Source organism: Mirounga angustirostris, unplaced genomic scaffold (genome assembly GCF_029215605.1).
Source record: "Mirounga angustirostris isolate CCGP_5_RB_7025 unplaced genomic scaffold, mMirAng1.0.hap1 SCAF_13, whole genome shotgun sequence".
NCBI classification, from domain to species: domain Eukaryota; kingdom Metazoa; phylum Chordata; class Mammalia; order Carnivora; family Phocidae; genus Mirounga; species Mirounga angustirostris.
In genome coordinates, this window is record NW_026991721.1 from 32,413,535 (window position 1) to 32,431,183 (window position 17,649).

At 36.0% G+C, this 17,649-nt stretch overlaps 1 protein-coding gene across 1 annotated transcript; it reads right to left on the reverse strand.

Moving 5' to 3' along the window:
• Positions 1 to 12,263: 12,263 nt before the first annotated feature.
• On the reverse strand, positions 12,264 to 12,995 carry LOC123858010 (RNA transcription, translation and transport factor protein-like; the record flags this gene model as incomplete). The annotated part of the gene is made up of 1 exon (XM_045895280.1): positions 12,264 to 12,995. A coding segment is annotated over one exon (732 nt), but the record flags the coding sequence as incomplete, so codon positions are not given.
• Positions 12,996 to 17,649: the final 4,654 nt, after the last annotated feature.

Here is a 17,649-nt window from a genome sequence, read left to right on the forward strand (position 1 = left end):
ATAAGGAAATGAAAGTGACGGTTGCCAAAAATATCACCTGATTACAGTTGAACAACCTCAAGTAAACTAAACAGACAGAAGTACTGGCTTTACCAATGGTTCTTGCATATAGTGTGAAAAGATAATTGGGAGGAAGATGTGTATATATTTGTGCATCTGTTAGTATGGTGGGGGGAGGTCAGTAGTAGAGGGTTAGTCTGTAGATATATAGGGTAGGAAAGAAACATGGTTTTCCTTCCTTCCATGAAGGCAGGAATTTTTCCCCTTAGGAGCTTTCCGTTTAGATCCAATGAAGACTTCCATTACTAAGGATATTGAGGATCGATGAAATCTCATGTTGTTTGAAGGTGTTTCTAGGAATCATTTGCATGGCTGATTTAAGCATCAGATGAATCTTCCAAAATCTTGGTACAGATCTCAACACAGATTCTATGATTTAGAGAAGTTTATTAATAATCCATAGATCACTTTTGTCCCTATAAATTCGTAATTGAATATATTAGTCCAGAAGGTTTGTAAAACCATATGGTTTGGGGATATATTAGCTGGTATATAGAGATTATTTATTCTTAAAATTTCCCTCTCAGTAGGAAATTTCAAATGCTATGTGGCACATAGGTTTTTTGCATGTAGTTTTACAGTGTACACTATTCACATGAAACACTCTAATGTAGTTATTTTTTTTTCTTTTTTAAGTAAACTCTATACCCAGTGTGAGGCTTGAACCCACAACCCTAAGATCAAGAGTCACATGCTCTACCAAGCCAGCCAGGTATCCCTAGTTGCTACTTAATGCAGTTCTTGATACATTAGAATAAGATGGTTGCTGCTTTTGACTATTTACATGTCTTTTCCAGTAATCCAGTTAGTATATTCCTAATTCATAAGCCTTTCTATTCCAAGTTGAAAAATACTCCTTTTTGTATACAAGTAAATGACAGATTCTTGATTCTTGAAATGGCCATTAAAATAAAATTAAATCATGCATTCAAGCATTTATTTTTATTTCATATATATCCATCTCAAACTTGAAGAAAGTATACAATTTTATATTTGCATTTAGTTCTTGTTTAAAGTTACCATCTAAAAAGTATTGAGGGAGCACCTGGGTGGCTCAGTCGGTTAAGTGTCTGCCTTCGGCTCAGGTCATGATCCCAGGGGAGTCTGCTTCTCCCTCTCCTTCTGCTCCTCCCCCCGCTCCTGCCCACTTGTGCTCTCTCTCTTATCTGCTCTCTCAAATAAATAAATAAAATCTTTTTAAAAATAAATAAAAATAAATAAATAAAAAGTATTGAGGAGGCACTATGGTATAGAGAAAAGAATATAGAAATTGGAATCAGAACTGTCTTAGTAAATTATGTAACTTTTTTAAATATCAGTGCTCTTGTCCTTAAAATAATACTACCTACTGCATAGGGCTATTGTTAGCATTAAAGACAATATTTCTAATTCATTTTTTAAAGTATAAAATTCTCTAGAATTTTTAAAGAAAAAGTGGTTATTTTTTTCTAGTATGTATTGGTTGTAAAGTAAAATAGATACTTTGTATAAATTTCTATGCACAGTGGGAAGGAAAGGGATAACAAAAGGACTGCAATCCATTCTCTACTATTGCTGTGTGAAGCTCAGGAAAGAAAAGTAACCTGATCAGATTTTCTTGTAAACAAGCTAATAATGGATATGACAAAACACTCATGGTACTTACTACCATGAGAATCCTTCATTATGGAATGCTTCCAACCTGATTAGCTTGATCTGTCTAGGATTTCTTATGGTAAATAAATCTGGAATCTGTGAATTTATGAGCCATTGCTTACTTTTGTTGAAAATATACGTTTATTGAAGACTGCTTACATTCGGTATGTACAATGTGCATCTAAATGCAAACAAAAAGTCTGGATAGCATTAGAAAACCTGACTTTCTCCCTGTTTTAATTGTGGCTTTTATCCTTTAATTACAGTAAAACTTGACACTGAATAAGGTTTTTGTTTCTTGAATATGATTTCATAATCCATTTTTTTTACACAGCTAAAAATTATTGTTTTTAGGAGCAGTAATTATTCAAGCTAAGAAACCTTCAAGTTTCCTTTGGTATCTTCTTTCTCATCCCCATATCTAATCAATATCATATCCCATAAATTTTGGTTCTAAATATGTCTTTTTTTTTTTTAAAGATTTTATTTATTTATTTGAGAGAGAGAGAGCGCATGAGAGGGGGGAGGGTCAGAGGGAGAAGCAGACTCCCTGCTGAGCAGGGAGCCCAACGTGGGACTCGATGCCGGGACTCCAGGATCATGACCTGAGCCGAAGGCAGTTGCTCAACCAACTGAGCCACCCAGGCGCCCTCTAAATATGTCTTGAATGTGTTTATTTCTCTCCATTCCCACTGCCATCACCTCAGGCTAAACCCCTGTCAACTCTTCTGTGTTTCTGATAAAAGCCGCTTCTGGTATTTCCTATCCTCAGTATTATCCATCTTCAGTGCAATTTTCACACCACAGATTCTTTATTTAGAGGTTCTCAGTAGTTCCCCATGGCTTTTCTTCTAAAGGTCAAAATCTTTCACATTGCTTTATAGGCCCCTGCCTGCCCTGACTTCCCACGTTGTGATCTAATGACATGTGTTTTTTTCTGTTTCTCAGTTTTGTCAAGCTTCTTCCCACCACAGCATATTAACACATGTTGATTTTCTATCTGGACCATTCTTCCCCAGCTAATATACATCTCATATATTACTGAAATTTCACTTCCTCCCAGAAGACCCCTTCACCCCATATTCTGGAATGGAAATTTATGATATAATCTTGATGCTTCTTCAATGTCTTCAGATAACTTTTTCAAGTTGTAACTTTTAAAATGTCTAATTTCTATAGTCCCATATGTACCATAATGTTCATAAGAAAAGAAATTATGTCTCCTTTGTTCACTGCTGTATCCCAGTGAAAAAACAGCATTCATCAAGTAGTAAGTACTCTCAAAAATAACTAACACAGCAAGTCATTTCCAGGTGATGAAAGCACAGTGATAAGGTGCTGTGTGTTAGTAGATCTTTAAGAGAGAACTAGCCTGGTTCTTTTCTTCCTAATCCCTGTTTGCTAAATGTTCTGTAGAAACAACCCTATAATGCAGTTACGACAAAGGAATAAGTCGAGTGAGCTATCAAAATTAATACATTGCTTAAATCAATAGAGCAACTTTTTTGAAGGGCATAGTGTTTAGAGAAAGCATTGGTTGAGAATGAAGCAGGTAAAATATCTTCTGTCAATAAAAAGAATGTCAAATGTGTGTAGAAAATAACAGGTCAATGTCTTCCATAGACAGAGAAGATGAGTTATAAGCTTGGGAACAAATCTAGGACAGACATTTTAGACTCAGATTTTCATGGGGGCTAGACTTGTCAGGCAAAATATGTGCATTCAGAAGAATGCTCATTATTGTTCAGTCTGCCCTCAGCACAGAACTTTTTTTTCATTATGTTTCTTTTCCATATACGTATAGAGTTTGTGTTTCTTGGTCAGTCTTTCAGCTATCATTTATCAGCATGTGAAATGGGGAGAAATCTGAACAGACTGACACAACAGTCATTAAGTTGCTTGTAGAGGAGATGAACATCTGATTGTTCTCAAAGATGCTTCTGGCTTTTAACAAGTAATAAAAAAGCAGAGCATAAGCAGCTGCAAGCAAGACAGAAGAGGTCTCTCATCTGATTCTAGCTTCTATTACATTGCCAGTAAGGATGGGTGGGTTTCAGTTTTGATATACCACCTGGGTCACTGTAGAAATGGCTCAGTGGGTTGGTAGATTGTCATTCTAAATACTAAATCTTTGAGGAATCTTTTGGTTCAGTGGTCTGATATAGTCTTATCAATTACACATGTCACCGAGCACTGGTCTTTCCTTCAGTAGTTTGGTATATTGTGCAATACAGGTGATATATTCAGAGATTTTAAACTCTGTAGAAAATTTATGGTAATAGGATTGCAACTACTTATTTTGTTATAGATTATGTAGGTTGGAAAATGATATGAGAAGTTTATATTTTCACAGAGCAAATGAAATGTCATGATTTTTATGGCATGGTATGATCTAATGAAGTGTCTCCTAATCTGTCAGTTTCACACACTTAAATTGTGTTTAATCCTCCCTATGCTATGTGTATACAGGTGTGTCTACTGGGAGATGATGATGTAGTCTATCTTACACTACTGTTCATGAGGCAGTATAAACCTGGAAAGAATCAAAGTGGATAAGTGCTATAGGGAGAGAAGACTTTGGTGGAAGGATAGAGTAAAAAGGACAGAGTTCTATATAGAAGGCCCCTGGGCTAGGAGTGCAAATGTGAAAAAGAGTATAATTAGCCAGAAGGGCCTCAGTCCTTGACTACAGCTCCCCTTAAAGACTGCCCAGTAGCGGGGCACCTGGGTGGCTCAGTCGTAAGCGTCTGCCTTTGGCTCGGGTCATGATCCCAGGGTCCTGGGATCGAGCCCCACGTTGGGCTCCCTGCTCAGCGGGGAACCTGTTTCTCCCTCTCCCACTCCCCCTGCTTGTGTTCCCTCTCTTGCTGTGTGTCTCTCTCTGTCACATAAATAAGTAAAAATCTTAAAAAAAAAAAAAAAGACTGCCCAGTAGCTTTGACTATGCACCAAATCTGGTGTGGGGAGGGCAGCTTTCTCACATGATGCTTTCCAGGTAAAGCCTTTGTAATTGCCTATATTCAGTCTTGAAAAGACAGATCTAGCTTTTGGCAAAGATCTGTACTTTTCATTCCCTGTCTTTGAAAAAGGGAATGTCAAACACCTCAAATACAATGGTGCCCTTTCTCTGAGGACAGTTCTACGATAAGAAAATGGAGAAAGAGAAAAGACAAGTAAAAGAATCAATGCATTTAGCTGGGTGGGTAGTGTCAGATGCCTGTAAGCCTCTTTTGCGTGTTTCCCAGTAGAACTCAGAGAGAGAAGAAAAGAAAAAAAGAAAAAGAATGTGAAAATGAATAAAGGAAACCTAATTCTAAATGGAGTTGGGAAGCTATGAAGGGAGGGTTCTCACTCAGAAGCTACTTGTTGCAGCTTACTTTACATACCCCGTAGGAAGCAGCTTACTTTACATAACCCAGCAGGAAGAAAGATTCTCTCCTTGCCCAGTAACAACCCAACCAATGAAAAACTACCACAACTCAGCCAATAAAAAGCCACCACAACCCAAATTCTCATTTGCCTCCAGTGAAACTTCATTCTGAATAGCCCCTCCCAGTGCCCTCCTTTCCTCTATAAAAGTTTATACTTCAGACTTGGCTATGGTTCTCCATAGTTTACATGTCCCATGTTGCAATTCCTCTCCTATTCCTGAATAAACTCATTTTTGTTGGTTAAGTAAGTGACTATTTTATTTTCAAGGTTGACAGTAGATAATCAAAACTGTGGATAGTTTGTCTGGTATGTGGAGGAAAGTTTATATAGAACATTTTAAAAGTTTTTAATGTCATGATATGGAAGCGTTTTTATAGGAATGTTAGTTAAAAATTCCACTTCTTGATTAAGTGGCTTTCGAGGCTTTTCAGTTATAACATTCACCCCTGACACTGACAAGTGAAAAGGCAATGAATAGGGGCTCCTGGGTGGCTCAGTCAGTTAAGTGTCTGCCTTCTACTCTGGCCGTGATCCCAGGGTCCTGGGATCAAGCCCCACATTGGGCTCCCTGCTCAGCAGCGAGCCTGCTTCTCCCTCTCCCTCTGTTCCTACCCCCTGCTTGTGCTCTCTCTCTCAAATAAATAAATGCAATCTTTAAAATTTTTTTTTTATTTTTTATTTTTTTTTAAGATTTTATTTATTTGCGAGAGAGAATGAGAGACAGAGAGCATGAGAGGGAGGAGGGTCAGAGGGAGAAGCAGACTCCCTGCTGAGCAGGGAGCCTGATGTGGGACTCGATCCCAGGACTCCAGGATCACGACCTGAGCCGAAGGCAGTCGCTTAACCAACTGAGCCACCCAGGCGCCCTAAAAATTTTTTTTAAAAAAGGAAAAGGCAATGAATAGACAGACATTTTTTGAAAAGGAAAATGGCATCATTAGAGCTATGCTTTAGGGATTGCCATTTTTAGAACAGTCTGAAGGGAAAGAAATGGAAGCAGGGGAACCATTTAGAATGCCATGTGTATAGTTCAGGTAAAGATGAGGCTGACCTGAAGTAGAGTGTTTGCAGTGGAAATTGATGGTAGAGCATACAGGTATTATGTATATTTCATAATCTCACATATATGGTTTGATAATTGGTCCAGGAATGAAAGATAAAGAGAGGCAACACAGTAAGAGATCTAATTTTAGAAAGACTTCAGTTGGTTTCCTGATTCTAACATTTACTAGGTATATGACCATGAATAAGTTTTATGCCTTTTTTGGTCTTAGTTTCCTCATCAATGAAAAGGGATGTTTATAAATAACAACTGCTAGATTTCTTGTGAAGTTTAAATGCATCATAAGACAGGCTTAGTAAATACTAGTGTGTCTATGATATGCTATGTAATATAGCTATAGCTATTTCAGTGAGATTATTGATCATATTTTTAGGGAAATGTTATTATTTCTAGAATTCTGAGTTTAGCACAATGTAAAAACATTCATAAGACAGTGGATCATGAAACTCTATGCACTGTACATTTGTAGCCAAATCACAAGTGATGGGACTCAGATCTTCAAGTTCAGATTACACTTATTAAGCATAATTCTTAGTATTTAAATATATGATTTGTGCTTACAAAACATTCTGACAAATCAAGTCCTAAATTTTTCAATATTAAGTTGATTTAATATGAAAATAGGCAATTATAGATGAAGATATAAAAATGCAGATGCAATAAAAATAAATATTGAGCATTGCATACTACTAACAAAGTTATTTTGCCCAGCAGCATGTCCTTGTATTAAGAAAATTGGCCTTTAAAAATGTTGCGAATGTTGTATTGATCAGCTGTCCTGTAGAAATAATCCTACTATGTATATTAGGAACATTTAATCATGTTGTATAAGTAAATGTAACATGCATTTTCACATTGATTTCTGCTGAGAATATAATCTCTTCATAATAATATCTTTGCTGAGACAGCCCTCCTCTATAGGTGAACATACTGTGCTACACGTATAACAAAGGATTAGGAACATTGCTGATTATTTCTTTTTTTTTTTTTAAGATTTTATTTATTTATTTATTTGAGAGAGAGAATGAGATAGAGAGAGAGAGCATGATAGGGGGGAGGGTCAGAGGGAGAAGCAGACTCCCTGCTGAGCAGGGAGCCCGATGCGGGGCTCGATCCTGGGACTCCAGGATCATGACCTGAGCTGAAGGCAGTCGCTCAACCAACTGAGCCACCCAGGCGCCCCGCTGATTATTTCTCAAGTCTCCAGTCCTTCATTAAGTGTTGCAGGTAAACTAAATTTAATCATGAACCTTGCTCTCACTACTGTATAAGTGACTGATAATCACTTCATATTCCTCTTATTAGTACAGAACGGTGATTATAAAAGAGTTGATTAGGAAAATGAGAAATAGGTGAAGATATAAATAAAAGAAGAATGAAAGAATGTTGATAGCTATGGAAGTGATGAATATTTTATTAATTCTGTATAGATTTGGAATTTCTAGTAAGAAGTGAAAAGAAAGTATGACTTTGGAATCAGATAGACCTACGTTCTACTTTTGGGCTTGTTAGTGACTAATTCTATAACCTTGGACACATTTCAGTCTTTCTAACCCTCAGTTTCTTTGTGAAGTGAGGGTACTCTCCTTTCAGAGAGGGTTGCTATAATATAGGACATACGGATAACATCTTCCACAATCTAAGCATAGTTCAGAGCCACCATTTCCTTGTGATGTTTTGTGCATATGTGTTTGTGTGTGAATTAGGAAAGTTTCCTTTCCTCAAAACATCTTCCTGCTACCTGTCAGAACAAAAAATTATATGTAACAATTTATAGTGACTGTAAGATGAATAGTGACCCCAGTGTTGTGAGGTGTATACCTGCCCAACTGTGTGCGGTAGCACTAAGTCTCTGATACATACTACATGCTAACTAGACAATTGCTATAATTCCCCATCACCAAAGCCATTGAACGATGGTAAGAAGTTATGGAATTGGAATTTTAGATGAGACAGTGTATGGGAGAGAAAATTGAATTTCACTGGGGGACAGTCACTCCCACTCCTACCCTAACCTGATCAATTTTCTACTTTTCTGTTAAGATTCTAGTTAAATCATGTTCATTTTTTAGGCAATTAGAACAATATACTACATTTTCCCTTTACTTTCTTTAACTGCCAGGAACCTGTGAAGTGGCTTCTCCGTGATGAACACTGTAATCATCCCCTATCCCAGGGAAGGGGTCTGGCAGCATCTCTGTTGTCCTGGATCACTTTCCATGTTTTTTATTAGACTTTTGTTCCTAGTAGTTCTATTTTGCATAATGTCTGCTTTGTAAGAGGCTTCAAATGATTTGGTTTAGAGAAAATGAAGTGTAAATCCAAAATAAATGTATTCATAAATACAAATTATATTTGAAATGGGAAATGGGCGAAGCTTCACATTATCTGGACTTGCTGAGTAGAGCACTTTATGAATTGTAGAACCATGTTGAGAAAAGGAATGCTAATGAGATGTGAAGACTCTACAAGCTTGTGTTATTTCTGTACTTAGAATTCAAGGACAGCAGAGGTGTTCTCTACTAAATGTTATTAATGAAGGCCATTCTCCTTGGTATGGTTATAAATGTGCTTTGCAACCACACCAACTGAAGGAGTAACTTTAACAACACCAAGTACAGAGCCAAGAGCATAATTTGTTTTCTGAAGTTCTTACTTTTTATGTATTTTTAGATACACTTAGGAATTACTTGTGGCAAGCAATTTACATGCATTTTTCTCATTTAATCCTAAGAACATCCCCATGAGGTAGAGAGCATCACTATCCTCAGTTTACAAATGAGGTAACCAAGGCAAAAAACAAAAACAAAAAACAAATAGCTCCTCCAAGCTAATAAGTGGCAGAAGCAGGATTCCAAACCCAGCCTTTAGCATGAAATCCTCTGCTCATGACACCACACTGTGTTGCCAGTAGGTAACTTGCAGTTAACATAAAGTGAGAGGCCATCCATGAACTTTATAAAATGGTGCAAGAATCTGGAAAACCACAGCTTTTCTATAGAATAGAATAGGGCAGTATAACTTTAACAGCATTATTATCGTGTCTCCATAAATGGGAAAAAATGTTTTAAGGAAAAATAAATAACCCAACTGCTTTCTCCTTAACCAAATGAGTTAAATTATTCTTTTTTTTTTTTTTTTTTTTGGTCTCACACTTCATTTAATCTGAAGAATATTATAGGCTCTTTGTCTTCAGATATAAATGATAATGTTATAGAACAAGCATTGAAATCAACAATTTAAAAACTAAATTTACATGATGTTAATTTCTGGCGACAGTCCTCTCAATCAGGTTTTTAAAAAAAGTTACCCCCCTGCCCCCATTCAGTAGATGTGCACCATGCCATAGATAATGTCCAGAACAGGACAATGGTGAAGAGGCCTCTGATGAGACCTCCTGTAAAGAAAGGTCTTCTTAATTAAAAATATTTGTTCTATCTCCTTCCCACTTTGAGAATTAAGAACAGGGAGAGCAGGATGGAGGCAAGCAGGTAGAAGATGAAGCCGTAGAGCCCAGCGAGTCTAAGGATGCCAGCCGTGGCCCCCGCTGCGGCACTGACACTGAGGTCCAGCAGTAATCCAGGACCATGGCATTGCTTTGCACCACTGCGTAAGGGTGGGGACAGATAAGGCTTAGAGGCTTATTTGATCTGCAGCACTTAACACAGATAACTCAGATTTTTATAATATCTCACCTGTGCCTCCAGCCCTTGGGAATGAGACAAGGAGCCTGAAACTCTGGAAGGGGGAGGGGAGAAGAGAGGATGTGTGCAACTTTGAGAAGCCCCACAGGTGACTGAAATGCTGCTCTTTGACTGGCCAGCTGAGTGCCACTTTTCTTATTATTTGCTCAGTCATGTAGTAATAGGAAGAGTCGAGTGGAAAAAGGTTGATAAAACAGGACTCAAGGAGTACACTGCCTGCCTGTCTGTCCCTCTCTGGAGACCCTAGAATGTTGATGCCTTTAATGAGAGGCAATTTAAATATATATCTTTCAAACACAGAAGAAATTGCTTAACATAACACTATTTATAATCACTCTGTGGGTGCCTGGGTGTCTCATTTGGTTGGGAAACTGACTCGATTTCATCTCAGGTCATTATCTCAGGGTCGTGAAATCCAGCCTTGCGTCAGGCTCTGCACTCAGCATAAAGTCTGCTGGAGATTCTCTCTCTCTCTGCCTCTCCACCTGCTCATGCTCTCTCTCTCTCAAATAAATAAATAAATCTTTAAAAAAATAAATAACTGAAGTTACATAAAGTATGCTTCCTCTAGCAACAGAAGAATTATTAAAAAATAAAATAAAATCACTTAAAGGACTGTGAGAATAACTGATCCACATTATACAACTACAGTCAATGCAAACATGTATTTTATATGTGATCCTCATGAGGGAGTTGGTATAAGATGCTTCCTCAAAAGAGAATTGGTGAAACCCATATGGAATATAGCAAAGGCAAATAGCTAGGAAGCGATAACATCTAGATTCTTTCATCTAAAATTTGTCCTAATTCTAAGTTATCCTTTAATCATCTGGCTCTTATATCACTTTGCTTTGAAGTGGCTATTTTTTTTTTGTAATGGAGCCTCAACTCATTGTGAAGATGCCCCAATCTCTTTGTCTGTAATAGCTCATCAGGTATATGTATTGTTCTGCTTATTCTGGCTTATATGAGATATTGTACAGCTTTGTGTAAGGCTGAAACTTAGGAGAGTTTTCTCTAAAAGTACCTGTAGTTGCCACCTGGAGTGTCTCATCTGAAGTTCCCAGAGTTAGAGTTGTAATAAAGGACTTTTAGCAGGGATTTATAAGTCCCATAAACTGTGCAGAAATGATTTATTCTATTATTTTATGTGTTATAGGTACACTCCCTCTTCCCTGCTACAACAACCTAAGATGGTTTATAATTATATTTTGTACATTCATATGCACAGTAATAATTGTAAATCAAAATAATTAGTAAGTCAAATTGTAAAGTGTTGCTTTAAAACACTTTAGTATAAGTTGTGCAATATATATGTCTATGTTAGTTGCAATCTGTTCTTCAGGGCCATTACTTAATATTTGAAGCTATTTAATCAGTTATGCATTCTCCAGGATGGCGTACTACAAGTCTTAAATCTGGACTATATGGTCTTAACTTGAATGTTCCTTAGTTACTAAATGATATGAGAAGTAATTTTCTATGGAGAGATTTCTGGTAGTCAAGATATGTGGATTGTTTATAAAGATTCTATAGACACCTTTGCCAGAAAATCCAAATAGGTCCCTGTATCCTTAGAGCGGAGCTCTTAGCTTTGGGCTCAGATTGGATCCTGTGTCCTTGTACCTTAGAGATAAATCTTCCCTGATGAGACCAGAAAATTTGCTAAACCTGCTATTACAGTATTGTTGCATCTGACTAAAAGGACTATTCAAAGGATATTTCAATGTTCTGTAAGAAAGAGAACTGAGACTTCACCTGTTTTACCAGAAGAGGATGTGGAGCTTCTGTGGTATACATTTGTATATGTGTGTATATCTTCTCATTGATAAGTGTCTCCATGTGTAACAAAATTCAAGATGCAATTTAAATCTCATTAAAACATACCATATGGTAGTGAATCTGTGAGGACAGAGAAATAGAATCATAATCAGTCACCAGTCTCTCCCAAAAAGAACCCAACAACTGTGAAAGTGAAATTGGCTTAGTTCACATCTCGACATTAACAGCTATAATAGCTAGCATCTGATAAATGGGGACAAAATATTATTGACATCCATAACATGTTGTAAGGATTAATTGTGATAATCTGTGTAAAGGGCTCAGAACAGCATCTGGTTCATGGTAAGCTTCTATAGATGCAGTCATTGTATAATTACATCATTTTATGTGTATATGTTATTTTATGTATATATATATATTTTATTATTTTGTACATTTTACTTTTTCCCACTTTCATGAACTTTATTAAAGAGAAAGCAACGATAGTAAATACCTAGAAACATAGTCAATTTTCTAGGATCCTTCCCTCGAAAATGTGACATTTGATTTCCAAACACATGCCAGAGCATACATGGTTCCCAGTTGCACTAAGTAGGTGAGAAGCTGAAATCATAAAATATTTGTCTTCCAACTTTCCCCAGCCTGTGGTCTGTCTTTGGATCAGCAATAATTGCCTGAACAGCTACTATGGCTTCATGAATTTTTGTCTGTAGCTCTCTGAGCTCTTCCATAGGCAGCAACCACAGAATTTGAGCAGCTTCGTTCAGAACTGCATCTCTTGTGTCAAAACCAAGACTATGTTTGTCTAAAGCAACAGCAAGCCCTCTTTGATTTGCTTTAGCAACTGCATCCTTTTTCAGGAGCTCCTGTACCAAAATGTGAATTGCCTTAAGCTTTATCAGGTAATCGTGACGCTGAATCTGAAGAAGGTTGGCCAAAGCCATTACAACAGCCTTAAAATCGAGATTATTTACATCGGAATTGATCAATGGCTCTGCATTTTTAGCTGCATTGTCAGCATTTTTTATATTATCAGGTACCACGTCCATGTATTTTTCAGCATTATTTCCATATTCAAGTCTAACCGCTAAACCAAGAAGCCAGTCAATTGCTTCTCCTCGATCTTGAATCTTGAACAGATGGTTCACATCTCTGAGATACTTTTCAAAGAACTTGGGCCTGTCCCTGCTGTGGATGTTTCTTAAATTACCTCTGTCTTCAATCTTGTAGTGTCTGATTTTCTGGCCTTCAAGCCGAACAATACAGTTTCTAAATTCTGTTTCATTTTTGCAGTTGAGGTAATTGAAGGCCGTCAGCCAGTGTCAGAACGTGGTCCCCACTCTGGTCCCCCAGGCTTTGGCTGGGTGAAGAGAGGCCAGGAGGAGTTGGCAGTGCAGGCACCTGCGACACGGCAAGGATATTTTGTAACATTTTAAACATGATTTTCCCAAAATGGTACCTTTAGTCCTGTTAGTCTTCATAATACTTATACATTTAATGACTATATATAGTAATAAGTTGTAGTAGTATACCATTTCACTAATATTGTGTACTCTAGTTGCTTCCAGTCATTTGTCTTCCCTTTTGACAATAGATAATACATTGATAAACATCTCTATGCATTAACTATTTTGAGTTCTGTTGAGTTACAAGCATATAATAAAATGCATGGGGAAATGTTTTTATGACTATTGCCATATAGTACTTTGTTGTTTTTTGAAAAGTTTACACAACTTTACAATATCAGTAGTACTATATCTACTCTTCAATTTTATTGCAACATTTTGCAGTAGGCATTATAAATATATTGCTAGTATTTTGTTTTATTTTTTATTATTTTTTTCAAAAGATTTATTTATTTATTTTAGAGAGACAGCACGAGCAGGAGGGGCAGAGGAAGAGAGAGGGAGAGAGCAGAGGGAGGAGGGGCAAAGGAAGAGGGAGAGAGAATCTCAAGCCGACTCCTGACTGAGCAGAGCCTGACATGGTACTCCGTCTCAGGACCCTGAGATCATCACCTGAGCCAAAACCAAGAGTTGGATGCTTAACTAGCTGTGCCATGTAGGCGCCCCTAGTATATTTTATTTTAATATTGTTAACTCAGGGTTGTTTTAATACACATTTCTTTGATAATATAAACAGTGAATATATTCTTAGTGTGTTTACTATTTGCCTTTATTCATTTGTAATTGACCTCTGTACATACGTTATACTTTTAAAAATTTAGTACTAAATATAAAAGTATATATTTAGTATTTAGTTACTAATTGGTTATAAGAGTTAAAAAAACAGTTTAATTAGGCATTTTTATTTACAACACTAATGCATCTATTAAGATGAGTTGGCACATCATTATAAGATGACTCCAGATTTGATAGATTACTGGGAAACAAAGAAGAAAACTCTCCAGAGTTGTTTAGGGATTGCCATGATTCTCTTAATCCAGAGCTGCCTTATTGACTGTGCTCAAAATGACTAATAAGGGGGGAGAGGCAAAAGTATGGAAAACTAGCATTTGAAAGGGAAAAATCGAGAAACAAAGTAATTTGCAATTCTGTAAAAAATGCATTAAAAAAAAAAAAAAACAGGTAGGCTATAGTTCTCTTGAAATACATAAAACAAATAACATAGATGCTGACCTTAAAGCTTAAGGTCAGGAAAATATATATCAAGGGACCAGGTAAGTAAGAGTGAGTTACATGGAAAGAAACCGAGAAAGGGATTCTGGCATAAGAAAAATGAAGATAAATCTTGAATTATTAATTCTTTTGCATTTCCCAGTTGTTTTCCAAGATAGATGATTTCCCTAGTCATTAGACATTAGTACCAGAATTGATAAATATTATATTTGAGCCAGGGGTCTCCCTACCCATTTGACTACCCTATGGTATAATTTAATTTGGTCATAATTAAGATGCCTCTCTGTTGAAATGCTTAAGTGATAAAGGAATGTTATGAAGGAGTGTAAATCCATTCAGGTTGGTATCCTATCTGGCTAATACAACACACATATTATAGTCTACATTTAGACTTCTCCATTGAAGCTAAAACTGACACACTTTCCTTGGAAATATGGTATAGGGTCTGCCCATACTGTTTTTGTTGTTTATCTAAAGTGGATAATGGCCTTGTTTCTAACCCTGGGTTAATCAAATCAGAACCCTTTTTCAATTGATATATATAGCAGGTAAGGACATTTATGACTATGAGTGAATGAGTTTGTAGATAAAGGAATGCTTTTTGATATTCTATAACTTAGGACAATTTCTGAGGCAAGAGAGAGAATGGTGGGATGAACACTCCATTATCTTACCACACATAGTCTTTTACTGCACTGTCATTAGGCATATCCAAGTCCAAATCACAACTCCATTATTCTTGATTTTATATCTCCTCAATTTTTCTGGGTCTCATGTTTAATTCCCTACATAATAAAATATAATAAACCATAACTTGGTATTATTGAAGGGATTAAAATTAGTTCCCTCATGGAAATCTTCCAATAAAACACCTGGTTCAAAGACGAAAAGAACCCCTAAAATGCAATGTCTCCTTCCTTTTCATGTATATTCTAAAATACATAGGTAGTGGGGTAGTGCCACTCTCCCAGCATCTCGATGTGTTCACCACTCAGAAGCTCTCTGAACTCTGTTATTACTGTTTCTTTAAAAGGAGGTTTTATTTCATAGGCATGATTGATTGAGTCATTGGTGACTGGTGATTAATGCAAATTCCAGTCCCTAACTCCTTCCTCTCTCTGGAAGTCAGGGGATAGGGCTGAAAGTTCCAACTCTTTAATCACACCTTCAACTTTCTTGAAAGCAGCCCCCATCCTCAAGCTAAGGACCCCACCTATCTGAGACCTCCTCATTAGGACAGTCTGCTATCATCCAATCACTCAAAAAATTCCAAGGGTTTTCAGAGTTCTGTGCCAGGAACCAGGGATAAAGACCAAATAGCTTTCTATGATACCACACACAGTATGTTAGGACAGGAAGGGACCATGCAGATCTGCCATATCACTATACAGATGAAAAGGCAGTAAGTCAGAAAAGGGGAAGGGACATGTTAAGAGCAAAGCCTGAGTCCCAGTTCTCCTGATGCCAAGGGGTATAGGTATATATCCTCTTGAGAATCTTTTTTTCTTTGTGTGCACAGTTGCTAATATTCCTATTATTCCTAATCCATGTGTTAGTGTACTAGGTATTTTATTTTCCTTCATCACTTCAATTTACCTTGATTATGGAAATACATTTATATTTTGCCAGCTTGTTAATTATTTTAAATAATTGGTGGATAATTAACTCCAGTAATATCCTAGTTAGCTAGAATTTAACTATAGCTAAACATACTCTAAAAATAAAAATCAAACCTGGAAGGTAATTTCCTTATTAGGTAGCATTAAATAAAAATTCATTCTTCCTTTTCTCCTGCTAAATTTAATAAAAATCTTCATTTTACTTTGACATTTTTGTCTTTCCATTTCCATGTTTTAAAAGGTTAGAAATAGCAATATTTCCCAATTATAAAGGCTATTTACTGCTTACAATGCAGTAAACAGAACCAAAACATTCATACATTTCTAGCCAGCATTTATTAAATCTCTAGTTTTGAATGATGCTTCAAGGTTTAACAGGATTTAACAATAAAAATACAGAGCACAGTCTCTATGGGTTAACATGATATTAAATATATTAAATATATTTTTTAAAGGTCACCATAGTTCAGTTTACTAAAACGATTTGAAACCAGAAACCAGTAGTTGATGCACTTAACTTTGAGGTAAAGATTTTTTTGTGTGTGATTTAATCAGATGATAGCTCACAGGTAATATCAGGAAGGACAGTGGAAAAAAACAAAAGGTTATGATGTTGAGACTCATGAATAAATTTAGTATTTTAGTTTTTTTTTCTTTTTACCTAATATTCTATGCTTATTTAAGAATATAAACACTTAAAAATTATAACGAACTATAATGAAGATCCAAATTAAATATATTTTGGCATATTCACAAAGTATCTTTTGATATTTTCACAAATCCAGGAAAATTAAAAATTGTGTGTTAAAGCTGATGCTTGTATGTGTTATACATGCATACAGTTACGTGTTCATTGACATGTAGGAAGTGTGACAGATACATAAATATATATACATTTAGGCCTTAACTATCTAAAAGACATGATTCTATATGTATTTTACTTTATTTTGTTTTATTTTTATTTTTTATTTTTTATTTTTATTTTATTTATTCTATTTTTTCCATAAAGGATTTATAGTTGTGGAGGTGCTACAAGTGTTCTGAACAATACAGTATTTAGGTTCCTAGGAGTTTGTAGTTTGCATAGTTAGAAAATGGGAGTTGGAAGGAAAAAAAAGAAAAAGAAAATGGGAGTTGGGTAGAGAGGTTATACCATGTATTAATTAAATCAGGATTTATATATTTTAGTAGTGATTCTCTGGTAGGAACATTTTATTATCAGTAAACCTGAAGTGAATAATCAAGTACCTGGAAATTCTGGAACTCTGTGACCCATAGAAGAACTTGAAAATTTTATATAATTGTGAGATGTCCATAATGAATATGGTGAGTTTCATTCACAATTTTTTAAATTCCTTACAATAGAGTTACTTTATAGGTCCATTATGTAATGTATTCTAGAGATTACCTTTAGGAAGTATTTGCAGTCATCATATGAGTTGATGCTGGACATTATATTCCAAATATCATAAAGATTCTGTATCTTTCTTGGCAAACTATAAAAAAGACCAAGCCTTTGTAAATGTGAATTAAATATGCCCCTTTTTTTTTGCTTCTCACAACTTTAACAGTGCCTTCTTTATCTTACCAATTCAGTACATTAAGGATTCAAAGTACTTATATCAGCAAGATTCTTTCTTTTTAAGACTTCAAATACCAATATGACCTACAGAATATTTCAATTTTAACCAAGGTGAAATCTTTTTTTTTTTTTT